The 27,606-nt window shown below is 39.5% G+C and overlaps 1 protein-coding gene across 1 annotated transcript; it reads right to left on the bottom strand.

The window, feature by feature from the left end:
* Positions 1-503: 503 nt before the first annotated feature.
* Positions 504-3,674, bottom strand: LOC139740767 (uncharacterized). Its single transcript, XM_071651341.1, has 2 exons — positions 2,659-3,674; positions 504-808 (listed from the first exon to the last, which is right to left on the bottom strand). Exon 1 carries the CDS (start codon positions 3,660-3,662, stop codon positions 2,676-2,678), a length of 987 nt encoding a protein of 328 aa, XP_071507442.1. The 5' UTR covers positions 3,663-3,674; the 3' UTR covers positions 504-808; positions 2,659-2,675.
* Between the last annotated feature and the right edge of the window lie 23,932 nt (positions 3,675-27,606).

Raw genomic sequence — 27,606 nt, 5'->3', positions numbered from 1 at the left:
ACTGGAGGACGCCTTTAAGCCATCGGCTAATCGTTTGGGGGGAAACGTTACGATGAGGGCGATTGACAGAGAGAATGAGGTACCGATTCCCGCTTCGAAAACTTGCCGTCCTGCGAAGATATTCGCGTAACGTTTGGAGAACGCAGATACGGTCGTCCTCTGGGTATGCTGACAACTGTATCGCCGTAGCGAGTTTCCCGGGCCTGCTAGTTTTAGTGATGTGGTTAACTGAAAAGGTGACTGATGAACTCGAGACCGATGAGTCATGTGGAACTATGTAGGCTATAGTATGTGCTCTCTGACTGGAGACGAGGGCAATGAGTATGACGAGTTTGTGAGACAACTGTTCGAGTGAAATCTTGTCGTTAGGGCTGAGCGTGCGAAGGTAATTCAAAACCACGGCGACGTCCCAGGTAGAGTTGTATCGAGGTCGCGGTGGTCTAGAGTTGAAGACCCCTCTCATGAATCTCGTTACGAGTGGTGATCCGACTGGATGGCCGTCACACGGGAGCAGAAACGAAGATAATGAGCTGCGTAAACTATTCAGAGTGCTGTATGCTGCGCCAGCGTGAAACTCCTCCGCCAGAAAATTAAGAACGATGCTTACATCCGAGCAAAGTGGATCGCTTTTCCACGTACAACAGAAACGGCGCCATCTCCTGTATGCCGAGTTATAGCACCTCTGAGTTGACTGTCTCCATGACCGCATGATGATCTCGGAAGCTGCATGTGAAAGGCCTCTGATGCGTAGGCGTTCCCGGACACATGACATGCCGCTAACGTCAGGTGATGTGATAGCGGATGTTGGCTGTCGGAGGAAGGGAGAGATAAAATTCGGTTAGCGGGAGGCAGAATCACTGGGTGGTCTACTAGCATGCTCATTAGCTTGGGATACCAACTTTGTGTCTTCCACAAAGGAAAAACTATGATGGCCTGAGCCTGATCATTAGACAATTTCCTTAGAATTTTACTCATTAGGCAGAAGGGAGGAAAGATGTAGCTGCGAAAGCGCCCCCAATCGAGGCAGAATGCGTCGGTTGCCATGGCTTCGGGATCAGGACGCCAAGAAACAAAGGGAGTCATGCGAAAGTTCAGGCGCGATGCAAATAAGTCTACCTCTGGTGTGAAAAATAGTTCAGAGAGTGAGTCGAAAATATGCGCTGCGAGCATCCATTCAGTATTCAAATTAAATGTGCGCGAGTAGCCGTCTGCTATTGAATTCTCAACGCCGGGAATGTGTACGGCGGACAGCCAGATGTTTCTGTCTAGACACCAGAGCCAGATTGTGCGCGAGATATTATGTAACTCGGGGGAATGGCAAGTCCCGAAGTGATTAATGCACGACACTACTGAAACATTGTCCGATTTAACACGAATGTTAATGCCAGATTCGTTTGAACATAGTGATTGGAGGGCAAAAAGAACTGCGAGCAATTCGAGATTGTTAATGTGGAGATTCCTTTCTCCGGAGCTCCATTGTCCGTGCGTGCTGCGCTTGTTAGTCGGGCAGTAGACGCCCCAGCCTTCGAGAGATGCATCTGTCTCGAATTCCAGGTCAATGTTCCGCATGATAGGCGAAAATGAGTTACTTGAATTTGATGCCCACCACTGGAGGGCATGACGTGCCTTATCTGACAGGGAAATGATAGCTTCAAAATCCCCTTGATTGCATTGCAAAGCAGTATTTTTCTCAATTTCAAGATCCCTCCGAAAAATGGCCCCATAAGGAACAGCGATTTCCGCTGCAAGGACGAGCCCAATAGCGCGAGATAGCGAGCGTATCTTCGTTGTCCGTTTATTTATCAAAGAAGTGCATGTTTGGATAATAGTGTCGCTCCTTCTTTCTGGGAGGCTGATTGTCATAGTTACTGAATCTATAATGAAGCCCAGAAACTCAACATTAGTGCGGGGCTCGCACACGGACTTTTCCTTGTTAATGACGAATCCAAGTGACTCAAAAAGTTTGATTCGGTTCTTAACATTCGCCGTACAGTCGTCATAGCTACGAGCGATTAATAGGGCGTCATCGATGTAGTTACATGATACATCTCCTAAATTGCGGAGGGCAGCTATTGGGGGTTTTAGTACTTTTGTGAACACCCGGGGGGCACTGCTCAGTCCAAAAGGCAGAACGCGAAACTGAAACAGTTTGCCCTTCCAATGAAAGCGAAGAAATTTTCTATGTTCTGGTGCTATCGGTATGCTAAAATACGCATCTTTCAAATCGATAGACGCGAAAAAACAATTTGGTTCTACAAGGAGGAGTGCCGATTCAAAAGTCTCCATTTTGAAATGATGATATGAAGCAAACTTGTTCAGGCCTTTCAGATTAATGACGGGCCTAAAAGATCCATCTTTTTTAGGCGTTATGAAAATATTAGATACGAACTCCCCGTCTTGGTGGAGGCATGGCTCAATAGCGTTCTTATTGAGAAGCTTCGTAATTTCATGGTCGATAATGGTAGTTTCATGAGGTGAAAAACTTATTTCGTTTGGAACGAAGTTTTGAAAAGGCAATTGGTCAAATTCAATATGGTGGTGTTGTATAGCGTCTAAGACCCACTGGTCAGACGTAATCAGCTTCCAACTATCCGCAAATTGAGCCAGCCTACCTCCCACGACCGGGGGAGGCGAAGTTTTTGAAGGCAATTTACTCACTCCGTCCTGTGGACGAGTTACTTGTCCGGCCTCGGGTTGTCTCTGCCTGGACGGCCGCGATATGTCGGCGCCCGTCGGCCGCTGAAGTTTGGGTGCTGCCTGGGTGGAAACCTCGGAGAGGAGGGAACGTCGCTCCTCCGTTGCGGGTACGGATCGTATCGTCCGGCGTGCCCGGGGTGTCTCCTCGGGTAGGCGCCCCTATACGCCTGCCTGAAGCTCCTCTTAGGGAGACTGGTGTTGCGAACACTCAGTCCCAGCTTCTCGGTGTCACGAAGTTCTTTACACTTTTGTGGGAGGTCGTCCCCGAACAGAAACGTGGATGGTTTCTGCGCCATCTCTTCGGAACACAGCGGGCGGAACGCCGGGCTTAATTCGGGTCGGATGAAATCCCTGCGTTTCGCATTCAGCTCGACGTTTGCTGCTCCGATTAGGGCGATACCATCGAGAATGAGTTTGGACGCCCGGGAGGAAAGGGGCGTATTTTGCGATAGCAGCTCGTCCGCTGCTCTCGCAAGGGGCGTCGTTGCCGTCAAAAAAAGGGACTGCACCTTTTGTAGTTTCGAATCTGTCACTCGTGTTTCGGTTTTTAGTACGTGCCATACTTCTGGGTTAACCCTGCAAGTGGAAACGGCATCGCAGTTGGCAGGCCTTGGATATGACTCCTGCTTAGATTTCAGAGTGGATTCTTTCAGTTTCACCCGAATGAGTTTGTTCACAATATTAGCGAGCCTGTCGCTCACTGCTGCTCCAACGGGTTCGCTCTGGTGATCCACCATATCAGAGAACTCGCCGAGAACCCCGCTGTCCTGCTGAACCAGATCTTCAATTTCCATGTCGATGTCGTCGTCACGGGGTGGTTGCTCTTGCGGTGCTGGAGGGGCTTGGGTGTCCAGCAAGGACATGACCGTGGACTGCAGTGTGGAAACGGCAGTTGCGAGTTCTGAGAAGCGAGACGCGGAGCAGGCTTCGTTGGGGGGTGCGCCCAACGCCGCCGGTGCAGTCATCTGGGCGGGGATCGCGCCCGCCAGAGAGCCAGCAGGGATCACGCCTGCTGAAATGGTTGGGGCAGGGATAGCGCCTGCCGCTGTAGTTACAGCAGATGCTTCGGGGGGATGCGCCCCTGCCTGTGGGCGCGTCTTCTTGCTCCGGCCCTTGGGACCTCTCAGCTTGCCTCCTGAGTTCTCGTTCACCAGCTGCATGTCGCTCGGTATTGGGGAGCACGGTTCGTTGAGCAGCCGCTCAATATCGCCTTGCAGGTCTTCCATCTCAAAGTTCTTCTGGTCGGCCACACAAAATGTACACTGACGTGTACGGATGTGAGCAGGCTACTTATACACACTACATGAACAGGTACTCATTTGCATCTGAATAAGGACACAATACTTTGAATGTGTGGCGTTCTCTGATCGGTGACAGGTGTACAACCCAGACATGATTCCGAATAAATTAGGCTGTACGAAGTAGAATTGGATATCTGTACTCATGTTATTGTTGTAAACGACCACAATTTGAGACCAGTATATTAAATCTTATTGATTGTTATATTGCAAGAACACTGTGTGATTGGCTACTTATCTTTTTAGGCACTGTAGTTGCACAAGTCGAAAGAGTTGATTGAATGAATGGTCTGCTAACAATCTGCTGCATTTGAGAAAGTCAATCTTTGACTATATAGAAAAGATCCCAGTCGCAGGGAGGACTTTCGTTCCCCACATTCAGAGGAAAGTCCCCTGTGACAATTATCATTTATGCAGATGACCAGTGGCGTACCGTGGGTCAAGACATGGGGGGGGGGCACCTCGTGAAAAAGTAATTTTGAGGGTGTGTATGCTTGTGCGTGCGTGTGTGTCCTGTGTGTGTGCGCGCGTGTGTGCGTGCGCTGTCAGTCTGCAAACTTAATGGGGACTACAATACATAACAAAATGTGATACATTCCACAGCGCAGTCATTGAGCATCATTGTAAGTTTTCCTCATATGGATTATGGAATGACGGTGTGAAACGACAAATTACTGGCAGCAACATCAGGAGAATTGCATAACAATTAAATGTGAGCGAGCGGAGCGAGCGAGCTTGAAATTTTTGACGTTTTACAGTCCAAAAACTGCCGTTTGTAGCTATATTTTTTCGCTTTGGATTTAAGGGGGCGCACCGCGCGCAATTGCTGGCGATTACTGGCAGCAACATCAAGAGAATGGCATAACGATTAAATGAAAGCGAGCGAAGCGAGCGAGCTTGAAAATTTGAACATGTTACAATCCCCAAACTGCCGTTTGTAGCTATATCTTTTCGCTTTGGAAATTAAGTGAGGGTCACAATTGGCGCAACTGCTGGCAATTACTGGCACAACATCAGAAGAATGGCATAACAATTACATGCGAACGAGCGAAGTGAGCAAGCTTGAAAATTTTGACATTCTACAGTCCCAAAACTGCTGTTTGCAGCTAAATTTTTTCGCTTTGGAAATTAAGGGGGGGGTGAGGTGCGCCGGGCGCAACTGCTGGCAATTACTGGTAGCAACATCAGGAGAATGGCATAACGATTAATTAATGAGAGCGAGCGAAGCGAGCGAGCTTGAAAATTTCGACATGTTACAGTCCCAAAACTGCCGTTTGTAGCTATATCTTTTCGCTTTGGAAATTAAGTGGGGTCTACATGGCGCAACTGCTGGCAACTACTGGCACAACATCAGGAGAATGGCATAACAATTACATGCGAGCGAGCGAAGCGAGCGAGTTTGAAAATTTTGACATTTTACGGTCCAAAAACTGCCGTTTGTAGCTATATCATATCTTTTCGCTTTGGAAATTAAGGGGGGGGGGGGTGCACCGGGCGCAATTACTACTGGCAATTACTAGTAGCAACATCAGGAGAATGGCATAACGATTAAATGCGAGCGAGCGGAGCGAGCGAACTTGAATATTTTGACATTCATAGTCCAAAACTGTCGTTTGTAGCTATTTTTTTTTTCGCTTTAAGTAAATAAGGGGGCACGGGGCGCAACTGCTGGCAATTATTGGCAGCAATATCAGGAGAATGGCATAGCGATTAAATGCGAGCGAGCTTGAAATTTTTGACATTTATAGTACAGTCCAAACTGCCGTTTGTAGCTATATTTGTTCGCTTTGGAAATTAAGAGGGCACTCCCCCCCCCCCCCCCCCCCCCCCTGGATGCACTACTGGTAGTCAGGGGTATCGGTTTATGTTCATGATTTGGGGGGTATGACCAGCGAGGAGGCGTCGAAGTGACCAAGCGGGGGAAGGATGTCCAAAATCTGTACTTTAGAGCATCGCCCAATTGTTTGTGTTTGTGTGTTTTATATACATGGAAAAGATAGGAAATAGCCCAGGTCAAGTCTTATTATTGGCAATGCAAGGCATTTCAATATAGACTAGTATGTAAAGCAACACTGCAAAATCAATGATCTATACAGCTTTGATATAACGAAGCGTAAGGTGCAAAGGTGTACATTCTACATCACATTGCGCAACATTGCGGCGACTCTTTTTGCCGTTCGGATGTTCTGAGTACACTGCGCACATCCTGCTTATATTCAGAATGCCAACCAGAAATCCCGCTGAATCACAATCTTTTGTCGGCTCTGGGCTTTTTGAACAATGTTTCACACTATATACCTCTTTAATTATGGTTAAAAGTAATCTTAGAAAAAATATCTTATTTCTTGATCACCCTTTCATGTCGATGTCAAAAGCAGATTACTAACCCTTCAATTAACATTTTGGTTCGTTCCCCCCCCCCCCCCTCCCCCGTAGTTACGCCACTGCAGATGACTTACAGTATACAAATGGTCTCAGAATGGAAACTTTGGGTACACCACGTGAAAAAAATGTCTTCTCTTGAATATGACTTCGTATTACAATTAACAGTTGTGTCACTATTTATTCTTCTATTTCTTAGATAGGCACAATATATATATATATATATATATATATATATATATATATATATATATACACTCGGCAACTTTTCCAAGAGAGCGTTATATTTTATGATCCACCGTGTCATGCGTTTTTATGTTAATGAATGAATGAGTTCATCAAAGAGGGAATTTGGTTTCTCACTCGCTTTCTCCTATGTACATGTTTCTTCACTATTTCCATTAAAAAAAAAGACACATTTACGCACCGTTTCATCAAGACTGGAGCGGTCTTTCACAGACTGCTATGGTTGATTTCTAAGATCGTGTTTGAAACTGGTCACATCAATTTTGTTAATATTTCGATATTCTATAAAACAAGAATCATTTGTCGATTTCATTAAGACAAGCTTCAAAGGTAAATTTCCCATTTCTGAGTGTGTTCCTTCTTGTGTTGTTATTTGAGGCTGCCATCACTATCAAACATCAGCTTAAAGGGGCATTCGCAGATGATTTTCATAATTTCACATCATGGAGTAGATAAATCGACAGCTTCATGTATAGATTCGTAAAATATATTGTGGTCCTTGAGCAGAGAAACCAATAAACTGAAAATCTTGAACACATTAAACTGAACAGTCAGACAGTGTCGATGACATCAGAGCCTCACATACTTCAGAAATGTAGCAGTGTAATTCCATTACAATACCGCTTACTCAACAAGTTCACCTGTGAAGAATAAATGCATGCTTTCTTCTTTATTGTTTTGCTTCCTTGGGCCCCCACTAATGCATCCTTATGGTGAGGCTGTCATGTCATCATCCTTGTTCATCGCAATTTCTTACAGATTTTGAAAACATTCTCATTGCTCATCCCAATCACTATAAATTCTGAAACTCTGTGCTCGGTTTAACTAATTTACAGTTGTTCAAATGTAAAAGTCTGAAAAATCATCCGGAGGTCTCCTTTAAGGTGACCAGACTTCTGCATTTTATTCTTTCTCAAACTGGAAATATTAAATGTATTACTGATTTCCTTAAGTTCATTGTATTTGTTTGAATAAAATGATTATTATACTTAATATGCATTACATACTTTTTTTGTAGAAAAGACATGCACAGTAAATTCTAAATGATTTTGATGGGAGAAAAATGCAGAAAGAAAATAAAAAAGAAGCTAAAACTGAAACAGTCATCACCTGTTCCTTGCAACTTTTTCACCTATTGTGCGAAATAGAACAAAATAAAAGAAAACGAATAGAGGCATACATTTCTGGTTAAAAGGCATCCATGCAATTTCTAATTCATTTTCAGATGCTTTTATCGGTGTATATCGCTGTGGGCACGCTGTCCTTCATGGCAGGTAAGATAAAGAGCTCATCCGCGAAGCCAGTAACTCCTCGAGTACGAAGTCAAATCATTATACAAAATGATAGACAGGACAGTGGATCAGTGAGAATTGGATGCGCGAGTTTAACTTTGGAACTGTTTATTAAAACCAACTCGCTGCGCTCGTGGGTGTTAGACTGTTCCAAAATTAAACGAGAGCATCCAATTCTCACTGACCCACGAAATTGGCCTGTGCATCATTTTGTGTTATAAAATGGGCCTGTAAACTCATAAACGACCATTTTCTCCATCCGGTACACCTACAACACAATACAAGACTCGAGCCATTCGTTCGGATTTTACGGGGCTCGCGGGTCAGTGTGGATCAGTGAAAATCAATGCATGACAATTGACCAATCAGATTGGAGAGATTCTAAAGCCCATTTTATAATTTCCTCTGTCAGTGTCTGTCTGTATGATGTTATATTATCGTCAGTGTACAGACTATCGAGATCAAAGCATAATCATGTCGAGGGAATGCTTTGAGGAAAACCTCTTATTCACAATCATTTTATAATAATTGCTGTAACGAATTAAACTGTACAAATACCATCGATATTGCCAGTCTTTGATTGCGTAACAATCACTACCTCTAATACTTTATCATTTCTTATATTCTTATCTACTAATGTCACTGTGAGCATTATCATAACAATAACTGCTTTTCTAGATATTCATATCCTTCAAAAAGAACAATATATGCTGAAATTTCGCATTAAAAGCTGTGCAATCATTACTCTCCCCCCCCCCCCCAAAAAAAAAACAGACAAAGAGAAAACAAAGATCAAAAAAATTATCATCCAGTAATTTCTGGTATCAGTAATCTGTTATCTTTTGTTTAAAGGAAACCCATCACCCTGCGACAATTATCAGCTTTCCAACCTCTGTGCATTTATCCCCACCGACCAAGCCGGTGGAGGATTTCAGCTGACGCCCAAGTACGTGACTGGCGGTCCTCTAATCCTCGCGACCATCAGTCAAGAGCAAGAGAATGTTACCGCCCAACAAGCCCAACTGTACTGCGCCTACCCAGGTAGGTGATGACCTCGGAGAAAGCATCAAGAACCGAGACGATGGTTCACATCTCTTTTTACATAGGTTGAAACAACCAATCATATATGATATTCTTCTGTAACTATAGTCAAAGGATATGGTGTTCTTTTACACTTTGGTTGCTGGGTTACCCTTTAATATACAAAGTTCATGCAATACACTGCCATTTAGACAATGATATGCAAATAAAGTCCTATGATGGGTTGCTAATCCTCCTCCTCCTCCCGTTTCTACTACTACTACTACTACTGGTACTACTTCTACGAGTATACTCATACTACTCTACTACTACTACTACTACTACTTCTACTATTACTATACTACTGCTACTATACTACTTCTACTTCTACTACTACTACTATACTTCTCCTACTACTACTACTACTATACTTCTACTACTACTATACTACTACTACTACTACTACTACTACTACTTCTATACTTCTACGAGTGTACTCATACTACTACTACTACTATACTACTACTACTACTACTTCTACTACTACTATACTACCACTACTACTATACTACTTCTACTACTACTACTACTATACTACTTCTTCTACTACTACTACTATACTACTACTATACTACTTCTACTATTACTACTACTACTACTACTCCTAGAGTTGTACTATACTACTATACTACTTTTGACTCCAAAACGAACGTCACCTGCGGAAGTTCCCAAGTGGGCTTGAACAATTTGCCCAACCAAAAGTGATGCTGCCTTAAACTGGATCCACCCCCACCACCGCCACATTGTACTGCATCATACGACAGAAGATCGTCTAGGTCATGCCTACTACTGCTACTATTCGTTTTAAAGAACAGTTTTTAATGTAGTGTTTTTCTTGCCCAAACGTTCAAGGTTTGGTTTAGCTATACCATGGTTTTACATACACTTTAATGCTTGACACACTGCGTGGTATAACCATGATAACCATAACCTATAGCTCAATGGTATAACAGAATTTCCACACACTCACTGGTCCTGCATGCATGATATATATTTTTTCTCTTTCTGGCCTCCCACTAGCGTGTCTGTCAAATCCATGTCACAATGATGGGGAGTGTCAAGAAAGTCTGGAGGGCTTCGACTGCGCATGCGTTGGTCTTTTCTACGGGATGACGTGTACAGACTGTACGTTTTACTTTCGTTGATCTTCCTGCTAAGCTCTTATACTTCTAACCACCTGTCTTCACGCTCAAAATCGCTGGGTGTTAAAACGTACTTTTCTAACAAGTCAATCTGCTTGTGCAACAGAAACAAAAGAGTAGAGACAATCAACTGTATAAACACTATAATTCAAAAAAATATATAAACAAATTTTGTATATTGGGAATAAGAGTTAACCTGCTTTACTATAACTTTCAATTTTAGTTTCAGTTTGTGTTATTTGATAACTTGTACAAATGACGTCATAATGACATAATGACAACGTTTACATCAAGATTTAGATAAGAGTAGTGTGTCTTAAAGAGAAATGGATGTGATTACGGATATACACGAACATACATTTTTAAAGGCCCTGTTTACCTTTGGGAGCAGTGGTAGAAAAAAAAATTCCAAGATATCACTTTTGATGCATATATGTAGGTCAGTTGTATCACAAAACATCCAACCATATATATATATATATTTTTTTTTTTGCAATAAGACCTAAAAGAAAGGAGATATCACTATTTTTCTCCTTAAACCATAACTGTAGACGGTTTAGTCTGGAAACATTTTTATTATAACTATTTTTCACATTTTGTATATTTAACAATACTTAACATCGATTATACTGGTTCAAATTTTTACATTGGTTGTTTCTATCCCTTTAGAACTCACATTTTTGAACTATTTTGAAGCACTAATGCTGGGTTTTTGTTTTTATCTGCAAATGGTAAATTATGCCTTTAAGGTATAGGTGCATGGGGAAGACCATTATCGATAAGCAGTATACTTCACTGGGGGCGCTGAGGCTTAGTAGATAATGACTCCCAATCGGAGGACCCGAGTTCAATTCCCGCCCAGTGCGTGTTGTCCAGCCTGGACAAGATGTTTTTACCCACCGTGTCCCTCTCGACCTAGGTGTATAAATAGTGGGTATCTGGTAACGCTTTAAGGGAATGATAATGGCAGGGCTCTCTGGTAGAGCAGTGGCAACACTGAAAAGGCAAACCTGGATAAAGAAGACCTTATTGTTGTTGTCATTACTATTATTAGTATAGTAGTATCATCATCATCGTCGTCGTCGTCATCATCATTATTATCATAACGCTCTCTGGGAGATATTATAATAGATGCAATTTAAACAATGACTGAGCACTCAACTTATAAAGTTCCATGACTTTCAAATAGGGTCCCATGCTCGAATCCTGGCGAGTGTTTCCGTCCTTGTACGAGATAGTTTTACCCATGCTGTCCATCTTGTTGGTAACGTTGGGTATATGTTCCCATATAGAGCCGTGTTGACACTAAGGAAACTAACCAAGGTAAAATATATATATATATATATATATATATATATATATATATATTATTATTATTATTATTATTATTATTATTATCTGTTATATCATTTCCGAGGCTTTCTCTACGTTACCATCACAACGTACAATGTATCACACAAATAATGCACAGGTGATAGCGAAGATACTGCGCGCTCGAGGGTGTTTACAATGGTGAATAACATGCATGAGGTGCAAGTTCCGTGCAAGTGCTATCTCTCATGCAGCTGATTAAAGTCGAGGTCGAATAACGACGGTATATAGATGAACGTAAGTCGAGCGATACCGAAGTCCGCGGAAAAAAACACACCAAAAGTGATGGCGATTGATAAATTGGTTCGAGTAAAATATTTAAAGATGTAGTCACGAGTGCTTAATTTTAGACACGTAATGAGGAAGAAGGATTAAAATGCCACAAATTTCACCCGTCCTCCAAAACATCAGATTTATGTTAAACGCAAACGACCATTTCTTGAGCATTGACCTTGTACGTACAAAGTGCATCTATAACATAGAGCTGTATTAATCCAACTTATATGATCTATGATTAACGTGAATGTGGGTCTCGCACAGCAACGCTAACATGCACCACAAGCGAAAACACAAACGGTGGAGATCGGTTCAGCTGACGACATTTAACACACAGGCCCAATACCAACTACTAGAAATATGTCATAATTGTGAAATCAGCTTCCCAACACTGCTTGATTTCAAGTTCGGTTTTATCGCCGGTGCTGGTGTTGCGATAGCACTAGCACTAGCAGTAGCACCGAACCTGAAATCACCCATCGTGAATACGCGAGAGTGAGCTGCATCTCTGCTAACGTCACTAAACCTGTGCATTATTTGTTTTGTTAAAATGGGTATAAAATTGACGACATTTTTAAGTAGGCTACCTCATGGGTAAATTCCATTCAGCTGTAAGTAGAACTTGTTTTTGATATCTCAGCAATTTCAAAGCCAGTTTTCATCTAATAAACTTTCAATTTATCTAAGAAATATACTCTTTCGTATTTCATAAGAGATTCCTCATTATCTTTGAAAATTATCATCAAGAAAAATGGAAACCTGAAGCTTCACCTCACCCGAAGCTGTACCATCCCTTGAACATTGATTATACTGATTCAAATTTTACATAGGTTGTTTATTCTATCCCTAACTCACATTTTAGAACTATATTGAAGCACTAAAGATGGGTTTTGGTTTCATCTGCGAATGGTAAATAATGCCTTTGAAATGATGATCGATGAGATTCAGAAACGACGTCTCATCTTCATTCTCTGCATGATCCTGTATTCAGTCGATTGTCCTGACAACTGGCCTCCCCGCATACATGGACTGCAAAGCTGCTATCTGTTTAGGGAGGATTTGGTGACCTGGGCTTTAGCTCGTGACAACTGCATCCAGTTGGGCGGAGCTCTCCTAGCCTTAGAGACGGAGGCGGAGCTAAGAGCCATGGGAGATGTCATCGTCTCTGTCTACGGCCTTTCTGATTCGTTTCAAGTGTGGACGGGACTTAACGACCGCAACGAAGAAGGCGTGTACGAGTGGGCGGGTTTTAATGGCACACTGAATGCATCAACGCCGAACATGTGGTGGCCAGGCGAGCCCAACAATAGTGGGAACCAGGACTGCGGAGGATTTTACGGTGATTTTACCAGACTTGGAGACGCGCCTTGTTCTTACAAGTTTTCTTATGTTTGCGAATTCCATTACTAACATCCTCACTGTTCACAGGTTGAAGATTATCGTCTACATTTTGCACTGCAGTGTATTTGCTCGTGGTACGCAGAGCAGGGGCGGATCCAGGAATCATGTAAAGAGGGAGCGCCTTTAAAAATATACTGGTATATGTAAAATACAAGGGTGCACGCACCCCACTCCATTTTTTCTTCTTTTTTTTTATCTTAAAAGGCCCCTGAATTCCAAATGCATGTTGATTTGTGTTGATTTATGATACCCTCAACATCACTATTGGCTGCGGTGAAAGGAATATCTAGAAACTTTCCGTATATTTTCAACGATTTTTTTCTTCTATTTTTCTTCAGATTGCTAGGGAACACCCATAAAAAAAAAATCCTTCCAAACCAATTATAAATGTATTTATATGAACTTGAACTTGAACTTATATGTAATTTGAACATGATAACGAGAGACATGTAAAGAAAATGGATATCGGCTGAAGATATTGATATGATTTGTGAAATGCCGGAACTGAGACAATAAAACTAGTCCACGGAGGGAAAAAAAGTTTATTTATTTTCAATCATTACTGTAATATCGACCCTTCGTCTCCGTAGTATCAATCATAATAACATTTATCGCTGTGAAACAACAAACTGTATATGTTTTCCTCTATGAAGGATAAGTAGTAGTACCTATTTTTTTCTTCGTATATAAATACAAACGAGTGTAATCATAATCCATACTGAAATTTGATACACTGTCTTCTGCTACGTATCGAGGTTGTATCAATAGAAGGTTAAAAAATGTGTGCAATAATCTAACTGTTTATATAGATATTTTGATTAGTATATCATTGTTTGGTTTATTTGCATGTATTTGTATACGAACATAATTATTTCTCATTAAAAAAAAAGATTAATGTGTTTTTAATGGTATAGAGATATTGAATGTGTATCCGGGATATGTAGAGGGTGTAACAAGCTAGCGACTATATAGAGTGTATACATTAAGCCTGCGCATGAGCACTATAGAGTCTAGGGTCATTGTACCTTGTCCAGCAGTCAGTCATGATGATTTCTATAAATAGACGGTTTCTGTAATAAATACAATATTTATGGGTCTTTCTTTCCGTACATCCTAGTAACAAATTATTTCATTATCTTGCTCCTGTAATCAAATTCCATAGGCAGTAATTCACTAGTTGTTGTTGTTGTTGTTTATGAACTTTTGTGAACAAAATAGGCATAACATTTGAATACAACCGTCGCTGACCGCCGACGTCACTCATCAATACTATTTTATAGGCAGATAGGAGTGCCTCATTTTCCTTAAACTTTATTGCCGGCGGTTGATTATTGGCCACTGGGTTTGTGAGATATTCGTCACTGATCTTGATTATATTCTATTTTTTCTATTAAATCTCGGGAAATTTTGGGTCTGGTATGATTCTCCTTTTTCTTCCTTAGTTTGTTTGTTTGCTTGCTTCGCTTTTTGATGTTTGGCCACATGTGTCAAATCAGATTCAAAATCGAGATTCAATGTAGATTGATTGATGAATGAACCGCAGTTATTTTCCTCAGTCCTAGGAGGCTGATCATTACAACGTAACACGCTGTAATGAGCCACCACTGGGTATGCTATGCTGCCAACCCAACTGCACAGTAGACCGCTGAATTATTTACCTTTGAACATTACACTTTTTTCGTACAAATTAATGATTGTGGCCAATGGCGAAATTTGGTTAGATTCTATAGTCAGTGTGTGTCGGGAGCTGCCAAATAAAGATGATTAGACATGTCAGAGTGTATGAATTTGTATTTTTCTATTTGACATAATATTGCATGAAAAAGAATTGAATAATTTCTGGTGTAGGTCCTATATCAAAAGCGTCTCAAATTGATAAGGACATAATGTTCAGGGTGCTTTCCCAGTGATTCGCCGTCTTGGCTATTCTGTATTGGCCCGTTCCTTCTTGCGGCGGGTTGCCGATAATGTGCTGTTAATTCTGAAGTGTACCTGTTTTTAATTCTTTCCTAATCACTGGTGTATCCCCTTATGATTTTCTTTTTTTCTCTCTCTCAAAATAATGCTTCAGAATGTCTAATAATTTGGCTGATGTTCGTAACAAAAGGTTCAAACAGAGGCTTCAACCATCCATCGCGATGATCCATTACTTTTTGTCTTTTTTTCTCACTTTTTGTTCTTCTTCCTCCTCTTCTTCTTTCTTTCTTTATGATTTTCTTTTCTGTATTACAGCTAGTAAGTGTTGGGATTTTCCGTGTGTTTGTTTAGGGCTGGTCACGTTTCTTTCTATTCGTAGTTATATAGTTCGTGTAATTCGGTGTTTGCACCTCTGCTTTTATGTTTATGAATAGTCAGTCAATAGATTAATGCAATAAGTTTTTATTGTTGGGGGGGGGGGGTGCACCCGACAAGCACTGGTTTCTTAGCATTCCTTTTTATCTCCAGCTTGAAGCATTTAAGTATTTGACTTAAAATGATTTTCGTTATTTTTTCACCTGGTTATTAAAATTGCATCCTTATAGATTTAACTTATCATACTGTAATACTGTGTTGTAATGTCAAAATGCAGTTATTTTCTGTTAAAAAATGCATGTTTATATTGAAGATGAAAAAAATAATTGAATGAATAAACTCGTATGCTCACATGTGTATTATAGCTATATGGATGTTTGTTCTTATTAATAAAAGAACTATCTGTTACTGTTGTATTATCTGTTAGGGTTGTTATAATAGTAATCATTAGATACATAGCTGTTATGTATTACAAATAAAGACTCGAATAACGTTGACATTTTGAAGTTGCTATTGTTTAATATTCTTTCATGTGTCACCATTCTCGAGCTCACCCTATTTCTCTTCATATTTCTACATAAATTTTTATGCATGTATAACTCACAAATACATACATACATAATTACATACAGTATATTGAACGCTTTATAACAGTATTTGCGATTGGCGGACTTGGTAGCAAGTACCATTCATCGGTTTCGTTATAAAGTTCACGATCGTGAACTAACTTTTATTTTTCTAATTCTTGCACGGAAATCTTTTATTACAAATCAATGTTATAAATGCACTTTCTCTACTATTACAAATATGATACATACTCCTTTCATGCACCATTTCAGCCAATATACATTGAAAAGTGCATAATTAATCCTTCTGCAATTCTATTTAGTCTCAGCCTTTGGCATCGGTGGAAAAAAAAACTGCGCACAATATTTAGATTATGGATTTGTCGTCCATAAAACCGAGTAGAGTCCATTCGAGATCATGTACTATACAAGTATGATGATTATGTATGATACTATACACGTTATATACAACGTATGAGTGTGTGGGTACAATCAGCACATTTTAATGAAATGGGAAACTTTTCTCATTTTCCCCTAAACTATCATAACTTCCTTTCATTCCCATCTGGAGAAAACTGTAATTATACGGTTCCGTTTTGTTACTTGACAAAGGGAAGGCCGGGAGCCAAATATTTGTGCGTTCTTCGAATAAACTGCTGGTATCGACAGCATGATACATTTTCTTGAATTCTGTTTTATATTAGATTATATACCATTGGTATATAATATATATATATTCATATACATAATGTATGTATATGATATACATATATATATTATATATGTATATGTATATACATGATGTATGTAAATAATATATATATATATACATATATATATATATATATATATATATATATATATGTATGTATTATATATGACCAAACTGATCATCCCATGGACACAGCACATGGATCTCCTCAGGCTCAGGATTGAATCCTTTGAACGGCTCTCTACAAGTTTTCAACTTGCTTGGCGTCATCGTGCGTAATCCAGGCAATACTTAACAACCGGTGAACTGTAAATGGGTATATGATGTTATATTGCTCATTGTATTTTTTGCTTCTCAAAGGAAACCAAAACTCACTTTCTTTATATTGTTGCCCACACGTGACGTCATGAATTCTAGTAGTTTCCTCATCCAGCGGTTCCAACACAAAAACTTTAAAACTTCACAACTTTTGAATCGATTGTCCCATTTTCCTCAGACTTTCACTGATGTGTTCTCCGTATGTTGCAATAGCATTGTACACATTGTCCAGAGTATGTGATCGATTTGTTGCATTCATGCAACCTATTATGGCAAATTCTGTCGAAGTGTACGTAGCAGCTAGGATAACAATTTGAAAGTAGCAGTACGCAAAATAACAATCAGTTCGTATATTTTCATTTCTTTTGATTTTCGTTTTTCGAGTGACAAGGTCAATACAATTATTCAGGAAACATAAGAAAATTGATGTTTATCAACTGCACAGATAATATCTATTTGTGTGTTAATGAATTTGCCACATCGCTACCACATTCCATTATGACTGTGAAAGTCCACACGGCGGTGGCGCTATTCAATTTGGTAACAATGTGTCGACAGCGCTTTTCCGATGGACAGCGCTAGCTGTATGAGGTTACACGAAACTCACAGAAAATCTATATCTCCAAATTACCATTGTTTTGCAGAGTTTTTTCAGTAATTGGTACGTGTTGAGAAATTAAACATCACTTCATCAGTTCTGAAAAACGACTTTCTATTGTGCGCTATAGATAGGCACTTTTATTTTTTCTTCTTCTTCCTTCTCCTCTTCTTCTTACCATTATTATTATTATTATTGTTATTATTATTATTATTATTATTATTATTATTATTATTATTATTATTATCATTACCATAGTAGTATCATCAGTAATAGTATTATTAGTAGTATAGTATCATCATCCTCATTACGAATATGGAAAAAATTATATGCTGTCACGGAATACAGAGTGAAGTTAAGAGCGCTAGTGAACACCGATAGCGTGAACACTCTTAATGTACCCGTAAATATTATCTTGCTTATTTTGCACCAAGCATTAAAAACATACAGAGCATACAATGAAATATGAAGGTACTAGATGAGATACAGATAGAGAAAAAAAATCATAGGACATACAACATACAATTAGAAATAATGTGTCGGTGAGACTACATAAAAAGACAATGCCATTGGTGGGGGAAGCAGACGAAAGGAAAAAGCCCTTTTGAGTAGCTGACCCATGTACTGTAACATGCATATACCTTTGACAGATTAGAAAGAAAATGTCAGTTAAGTTGGCGAAACAGAACAAGTCAAAACAATGCAATCATTATAAAAACAAAACTACGGAGGTACGAACGATAGCAACACGAAAAACAGCGACAAAAATTACGTCTTGAATCAGCCGTGTGTGTAATCTTCCAAAAAAAAAACTGTGTGTATTTAATCTTAACATAATTCATTGATTTTGATGCTTTAGTTTGCCAAGGGATAGAATGCAATGTATGATATAAGGACCCTGATATGACCTTTTATAGCATCATCCAATAATAGCGCAGCTTACGCTCCAGCGAAGCGGAACAATGCGTGCCCTTGAGCACAATGTTCCCTTCCACTAGCAACATGAATAGACACGTACTGTAGCGATCGGTCTCATGCCAGACCAAGGAGGTTTAAAGAGAAAATTCAGTAAAAATATAAGTTAGTCTGATAAAAAAAAAACGGAAAAAAAACTGGACTGAAATCGGATGAAAATTAAGAAAGTTATGACATTTTGCAGTTTCGCTAATTCCGTTTCTGCAAAATAATTCTTGTACAGTGGATGTGAATATACAAATGAGTGAGCTAACCATGTCATACCCTCACAGTTTTCAATTGATCGTGTAAAAAAAATGACGAAAATTCAACGTTTCTGTCATTAAAGTCTGAAACATGATGTTATTCCGGGTTGAATAACTTCAGAATAGTGATCAGTTAGACGAGGATGTGTGCCTTCAAGTTGGGCATAATCGCGTTTGAATGAAAAAAAAATGGAAATGGTAAAATTTTATATACAAACTGTAAGGTACATTGTGAGGGAATGACATGCTCACTTTTTTTTCATCGGATTTCGATCAAAATATACCGTTGAACTCGTAATATTTTACTCTTTCTAATTAGACTAACTTATATTTGGACTTGACTTCCCCTTTAAGAATTGGAGTTCCAACTGACTATAATTATTCAAACAGTTGTTAGATTTCTATTGATGTACAAAAGAATTCCAAAGGTGCATTTCTGCCTTTGATGATCGATGTTCGACGCAGCCGTCTTGCAGAGCAATCTGAAAATTCATTTTGAACGTGAACATAATGTTGTCCATATTTTGCTTATTCATTTATCAAATGCAATGAAATTCTACTTGATGATGAAAGTTTGAAAGTTTGAAAGTTTATTTACTCAAATAAATTAAAATGAAATATGTGAAACAAAAGTCAATTCCGTTTTCATCCGGTTTCATCACTTTACCACTAACCTCCACAAATAAAATTAATGTGGAATAATTTTCAAGTATAATTCTTTATTGAAAGATTAATGCTAGGGTGTGTCCAGTCGAGTAATTTTCGTCTTTATTTCAGCATTTTTTGCACAATTTCTATTCGCGTATCCTCGGGTCTGTACCACCTACCTTTTGTAAGAAGGGATAGCGAAAAGTAATTACCATAACAAAGCACCGGCGAAGCCAGGATTTGATCCTGGTCGAGGGGGGGGGGGGGGGGGGGGAGGGGGCGGGGGAGGATGTGCCCCCCTCCCCCCCCCCCTCCCACGGTGAAAACTATTTTCATTTAGATGTTGTAAATGATGCGATTTGATGCAGCTTTTGGGGTGTATTATCGAATTGAAACAGTCCCACTTGTTTGCGGTAGCAGTATATTTTGATGTAAATTATAATTGAAAATTTGCCTATAAAATGGTATCATGAAAAAACTTCTTGTATCAATTCTTACTCTGAATATCATGAACGCGACCGATACCCAGCGAGCGGAGAGAGCGAGGAAGGGGGTGGGGAGGGAGGGTATGCCCCCTCCCAATGTGAGTACTTTTTGCTCTTTGATGTTGTAAATGGTGCAATATGATGCATGTTTTTGCGTGTTTTATCGACTTGAAACACTCTCACTTGTTTAAAGTAGCATTATATTTAGTAATATCATTGAATAATTTGCTTGTAAAATGGTATCTTCAAATGAACTTCTTACATCTGTATATTGATTCTTTCACTGAAAATCATGAACGCGACCGAGCCCGAGCCCTAGCGAGCGGAGCAAGCGGGGGGGGGGGGGGGGGGGGATGGGAGGGGTCTCCCCATCACACGGTGAGAATTTTTTCAATTTTGATGTTGTAAATGGTGCCATTTGATGATTGATTTCGCGCGTTTGTTTTTTTCGACATGAAACAGTCCCACTCCTTTAAGGTAGTATTTTTTTATGTAATGTTATTGAACAATTTGCCTATAAAATGGTTTTATTTAAATAAAATTCTTGTATTAATTCTTACAATGAAGATTGTGAACGCTGTCTGTTAAGCAATCAAGCAGAAAGTTCCGAGTGTGCATCATCTCTGTGTGTGCGTAAAGTCTAGTGAGGTATAAAGGGAGAGGGACGTGTGCGTTTTTAGTTTAAAACAAAGCGATCTGAATCTAAGGTGTACTATATAAGTCTATAGGTAGAGCACGTAGAGGGGGCCAAGCAATGGGAGGGTGCCAAGATACCTTTCCCATATTCGAGGGCGGTTTTTTTTTTTCAGTTTTAGAACTGAAATTCAACAATCTGGCTCACACCTTTGTTGGAGCATCTGGAAATTAATTTTGTCTATCAGAGAGGTGTAGCAAATCTGTGGAAGAAGACAAAGCAGGAGGATGTGGGAGGGGATAAGGCCTATTCCCCCTGGTACACGAGGGAGGTTCTGATTGCAGATAAACGTTGTGGTGCACACATTTTGTAGCATATTTGGGTTGATTGATAGGAGATATTCCTCTTGTACATGAGGGAACTTTTAAGTTTTTGGAATATAAGTGATAACTCTTGTGCACTCAGAGTTATTTAGAAGCTCGTTTTTGTAAATATGAAAAGTGTACTAAGACTAGCGAAAAGGGCACATAGGGGAGGGTTTGGAAGGTGGTATCTTCCTCCCATACACGAGAGATTTTGCTTTTTTTTTATTGAAATTCAACGATCTGGTGCACACTTTGAGCAGTTGAGTGAAATATTGACAAAAATTATGATCTGACTTGATGAAAGGTTGAAAGGGAGACCCACTTCATGCACATGAATGCAGCACTGGCGTAGCCAAGGGGGGGGGGGGGGGGGAGGGCGATGGGGGCGGTCGCCTTCCCCCCCCCCCCCCCCCTAGATTTCAACCGGGATATGGGAGGCGGAAAAAAATGGGTGTATACTTTGTGTATGTACATGAAGCGGGTCTCCCTTTCAAAATCTCTCGTGCTTGGGAGGGGGTATTCCCCTCCAAAACCCTCCCCCTCTGTACCCCTTTCCCTAGCTTAGTACACTTTTTAGATTTACAAAAAATTCTGAATAATTCTGAGTGCACAAGACTTAGCACTTGTATTCTGAAAACTCAGAGTTCCCTCATGTAAAGGGGGAATATCCCATTTTAATCAACCCTTTCCTCCCTCAGTTCCCCCATTCAGTTATTTCTGATAAATTCTTAAATATTTCATCAAATATGCGTACACGAGAAATCTCAATTTCAGCTTTAAAAAGGCAAAAGCTCCATCGTACGGGAAGGGTGGTGATAACACTCGTCAACGCCTTCTCCTTGCTCGCTCGCCCGTGGGAGGGGGTACACCCCCCTCCCACACCCTCCTCTCCCCCCTCGCTCGCTCCGCTCGCTCGGACTCAGTCGTGTCCATGATATTCAGTGTAAGAATCAAATTGTTCAATAACAATCTACATCAAAATATAACAAGCGGGACTGTTTCAAGTCGATAAAACATGCAAAAACATGCATCAAATTGCACCATTTCAAACATCAAAATGCAAAAAGTTCTCACCGTGGGAGGGGGACACCCCCTCCCACATCCTCCCATCCCCCCTCACTCGCTCTGCTCGCTCGCGCTCAATCGCCTTCATGATATGAACAGTAATACAAGAGGTTTATCTAAATGATACCATTTCATAGGCAAATTGTTCATTAATAATCTATATCAAAATGATATACTGCTACCTTGAACAAGTGGGAATGTTTCAAGTGGATAAAAATACGCAAAAGTTGGTATAGCGGCGCAGCTTCATCCCCAAGTACATACCATGTACATAAACCATATCTATGCCAAGTTTCATATGGATACACATTCCTCACCCCGGTCGTCCACAAAACGGATGTCGGACGGATGGACGGAAAGTCGGACGGATGAACGGAAGAGGATGGACGGACTACCGCAATAAACTTTGCGCTGCTGTGTGGCAAAAAAAACAAAAAAACAAACAAACAAATAAAAAAAAATCATGAACAGAGGATGATTGAACTTACAGATTTAAGTCTCAATTTATTGTTCAAAGGTCATCTAATTATTTCAATTTTAATTTGCCAAAAATACCATACCACAAGTTGGGAATACTGTAATTATTGCCTTATTACAGAACTCAAGAAGAAAGTTTCCGTGTTAAGCCCATACAGTTTCCGACATGAACTTCTATAATAGTCTTATCTTTGCACAAGCATTGTGCACATGATGATTGATCATTTTCTTTGTGCGTCATACACCGGTAAGGTACCCACGCAGACAAAATGCTAATGAATGATTAAAGTGTATCTTTGGCCAAAAAAAAAATTATTTTTGATATGTGAAAGAGACACGAGACACCTTTCAGTAGTCCATTACACCAACTTTCAGAGAAAAGGGGCCATTAATTAGTGAAATAATGCATCTGAAAGTTTCTAGACACAATGGGTCTGGGAGGCAACACTACAGCAAACCCTATTGTTTGCAGTGGGTTACGGAACCACAGCGGTTCCTGAATCTCCCAGACACAGTGTGTTTGGAAACTTTGAGATGCATTATTTCACTAATTAATGACCCATTTTCTCTGAAAGATGGTGCAATGGATTACTGAAATGTGTCTCTTTCACATATCCAAAATAATTTTTTGGCCAAAGATATCACACTTGTTAACTGGCTGCAAAAACGATGACTATGTGGTCTATAATAGCAATACAACAAAGCTTGTCATGCTTATTGTGCTAATAATAGATTATTCTCATAATGATACAATTTCCCACACAGGCCTCATGTATATGTAATATACATGATGCTACCCATGTTATGTAACACAAAGCAGCAAAAAATGTAACTTTTTCGATATTTTTTCGATATTTTGTGTAATGTTACGTTGTCTATATCACTGCAGTCAATTTTCATTACAACATTATTTGTTACCCCAAGGTTCCACAATTATGTTTTCTCAATTAACTTTGTTTTGATTATAAATAATGTAACCTTATTCTCTGTTACCAAAGAAAGTGAAATGTTGATGTTCTTTTCGATAATGTTTGAATTGAATTGAATTGAAATTGAACTTTGTAGTGAAAATGAATGTTTCAAGTTCATGTACATGGTAACTGTCGACAACACTGTATATTTTTTTAATGAGCCCATCATGCTATTAACGCCTTTCAAGGCAACAAACTCCATGAAGTGATAAATTAATCCCTCATCATAAAAGCCCTTGATAAGGTTGTGTTATCCTTAATTTTCCTTTAAGGTTATAGCAACACTATTAACGTAATGAAATCGCGGGGAAGATTGCATATGCCAAGGACGAGCGTATAGGCTAATGATTTTGCCTCAACGAGTACAACATCCCCAAATATGCCATGACATAAAGCCATTCAATATGCAGATTACTTCCTGTGTTAAATCATTATCTGGAAAAAAGTGAAATTTGTTGCTGTTTTAGAATTTGAAGTAGACTCCCAACAGAGATCTACTGTACTGCACAATCCACGCTGAAGACCACGAGCGCGAACTGTGTACTAGCAAACTCCGCGCGTGCAATACTTAGCTGTTACAATGATTTAGTGGGATTCACACGAACGCGAACTAGCATAAATCAAATCTCGAGATTTGCATTGTGATGGTTATTCAACTATATTTGGCCGTGTGAATGTGACTATTGAAGAGGCCGAGCGTCATCATAGTCCTGGAAAAAACAAAATCGCGCCTTGCCTGAATTCGCCGGGTTCAAGGCATACCGTATATAAAACGCTATTTACTGTCTCTCATAATGGGATTGTGTCAATGTAATTTTATTTGTCTCAATCTCAAAGACCAAATAACCTACATTAGTGATAACATCAAATTTATAACAAACATGCACTGGAAGACATGTTAAATTTCACCAAAAGAAATATGAAATAAAACACTCTCAGAACAAAACAAAAAAATAGTTTGAGCGCCATGAAATGCTTCTCAGCATGCGCACTGTCACCATAGCGACACTTTTTTTTTTTTTGGAGCTTGTTAGAACTTTATTTTCAGACTATCGAAAGACTATCGTCCATGGATTGTTCTGCGATGTAGTTTGATTGGCATCTGCGCTCAACCAATGACACGTCGAGATTTTTGCACACATATAAAGGAAAAAAAATCTCCCCGCCTTATTCCAAAGTACCTTCTTATAGAGGTGCCTTTGCTTTGCATTACTACTTGGTACATTGCGCACGTTACTGCAACAACACAGAGTAAACTGAAGTGTAGGCACAATAATGATTTGCGAGGTATTTACCAAGTGAAATTCACAGACGGTTGTTCTTTTTAATTTCACTTGATTTTAAACAGTATACTGCTGGATACGCCAGTATAATAATTGTTTCTCTCTCTATCCTAATCACCAGCATTCTTTTCAAGACAAATTTGTGATCATCAAGTGAAATTGACATGCGACGAGAAGAAATCAATCAGAGGTTTTTCTTCCGACAGTCCAACACGCCCAAATGTCGACTTCGAGCAGGGAGGTGGAAGACCACCTCCCTGCTTCGAGTGAGAAAAGTTTTATACCTGTGAACCACTGTTGACTGAAAATAACAAGGCCTAATTCCGTCGTCAATGAGCGCAAGCAGTGGCTAACGACACCGTGAAACGAAAACTGTCTGTTGGAACAAAGTCTAATTTGTGATTTCTATACCCAAAGCATGCAGCAAAGGAACGCGCATTTGGAGGTAAGCGGACATTTTTTTTTACAGTAGTAAATGTATATTTCGGGCATCTATACGTATGTTTGAATTAGTAATGCAACAGAAAATGTACAAAATAGTCAATAAAAGCTGATAGCGCTGAACACGGGGCTGAACAGCAATCTATAACAATTATCCTGATATTATAGCAACATATCGTTTATAACGACATATATAGCAAACATCTAGCCCCCCCCCCCCCCCCCAAAAAAAAAGGTGGAATTATAGGGTATAGTAAGTACTATCTCTTTTGTTAATGTAGTCCTCTCCTTGGAATCATGCAATTCATTTAGTACCGCCTTCACAATTGTGCGCATTTATGTTATTACACATGGAATACCTAGTCGACACAAAAAATGCAAAGAAATAATTTCCATCAACAATCTGTAAAGGCTTCATTTTCATGACCTTTCTCATCAAATGATATTTCAGCATTAACCAATGTTAGCCTTCACAATCTTAACATGACTTTCAGGCATTGTGTGCTACTATGTTACTACTATGTTATTTTGTGCACAAGCAATTATCATTGGGAGGGTTGTCATTTTGATGACATCATAACCACATCTCATAAGCAGACAGCAGATGTGGCTGCGACTATCTAAATGCTATTTACTTAACATTTTGAAAACCCCAAACTTACTGATAAAGTTTTGATTTTGATGAAGTCTTTTACTCTATTTTCCACTTGAATCCCTTTATTTAGTCAAGAAAAACTTTTAACATGCTCTTTCTGTACACACTCAAGCTGATTTTCAAGCTTCCCTATCTGCCCTCACCCGTGACTCTCCGGAACTTTTTTTCTTTTTAAAAAAAAAATCGTATTAATATTTAGCTATTCGTGAAGTTGAGACAGGTAGGTCTACATCAAGCATCGGATACGTAATGACGTCATGTAGTGTAACAAACTCGTTTCTTCCAAAATTCTGAAATTCATTCAAAGATATTGGATAATATCCCCTTAAGGGATTGTACAGTTTTGGTTGAGACCTAACTTCAGATTTCTAACATTTTTTGGTAAGATGATGAGAAACTTTTTTTATGAAATATGAAAGAGCATGTAATTCTAAGAGGAATTCAGCATTTATTTGATGAAATTTGGTTTTGAAATGGCTGAGATATCCAAAAAAGAGCGATCCTAATAAAAGGTGGGACCCATGGAGCTTTTATTACGATCGCATTGTTTTACTTGTTTCGGGGTGCCTCCGCCATACCAAAACCGATTTTCATCAATTAATAAACTTTGAATTTTTCCTAGAATGGTATCCTCTGTACTATTTCATAAGTTGTTTCCTGGTATCTCGCAAAAAAAGTTAAAAGCCAAATTCTCATCTCCACCAATACTAACCTATCCCTTCAATATGATAAATTATAAACCCTTTTCATTTATAAAAACAGACGTTTAGAGGGCCCCATGTTTCTGTAATATTAATGTGACTGATAAAAAACATGGCTGGGGAAGATGTAATTTATGCTGAGTCGAGGGGAAGGTGCATTCTTATGTCTTATGTCAAACATTTAAGTATATATACTTTAGCAATGATTGACATGTTATAGGTCATGTGAGGAATATTAGTTTGGAAGGATTTTTTGTGGGCGTTCCGAAGTAATCTGACGAAAAATAGAAGAAAAATCGTTAAAAATATATGGAATGTTTCTAGATATTCGTTTCACCGCAAAAGTGATGTTGAGGGTATCATAAATCAACACAAATCAACATCCATTTGTATTTCAGGGGCTCTTTAAGTGGAGATGCGCTCGACTGCGCCTCGTGCGTATTACGAAAGACGCTTAGCTTTGGTATTACACAGTTGTGAATACCGGAGAGTGCGCTTTATCTTCACTAAGGTCCTCTCACCTGTGCATTCGGGAGCTTTAGATTTCGCGACGGGGACGTTCAAAGGAAAAAAAAAATGTGAGCATGTGCAAAAACGCGCATCAAGACGATTTATTTATTGTTCGCGTCGTCTGAGTTTGTCACTACGCGTTCTGGGCCCCGTTTTATCAAAAGGTATTTAAAAGTCGATTTTGAATTTCCTTACTACACAGGTTGCCATAGACTTGTATTTGAAATCAACTATAATCAATTTTAACTTTCATAAAACAGGACCCTAGGCTATTTTTACCTCCACTCAATTCACGACGCAGAGAGCTACTACATAGTTATTTCATTTCATTTCATTTCATTTTTATTTCATTTCCGGCCAAAACATATAATATGACAATTTCATATAAACAAATTAAGTACAATGTAACTATTACATTTCCAAATGAAATTTAGATGCACGTCATTTGTTTACATGACTCAATAAACATACTAGCTGAAA

The sequence above is a fragment of the Diadema antillarum genome, unplaced genomic scaffold, assembly GCF_040938485.1.
Source record: "Diadema antillarum isolate AM-2024a unplaced genomic scaffold, OU_Dant_1.0 seq00000879_RagTag, whole genome shotgun sequence".
NCBI lineage: Eukaryota > Metazoa > Echinodermata > Echinoidea > Diadematoida > Diadematidae > Diadema > Diadema antillarum.
Note: the sequence above shows the minus strand (reverse complement) of the source record. Positions and strands in the feature narration are given on the sequence as shown.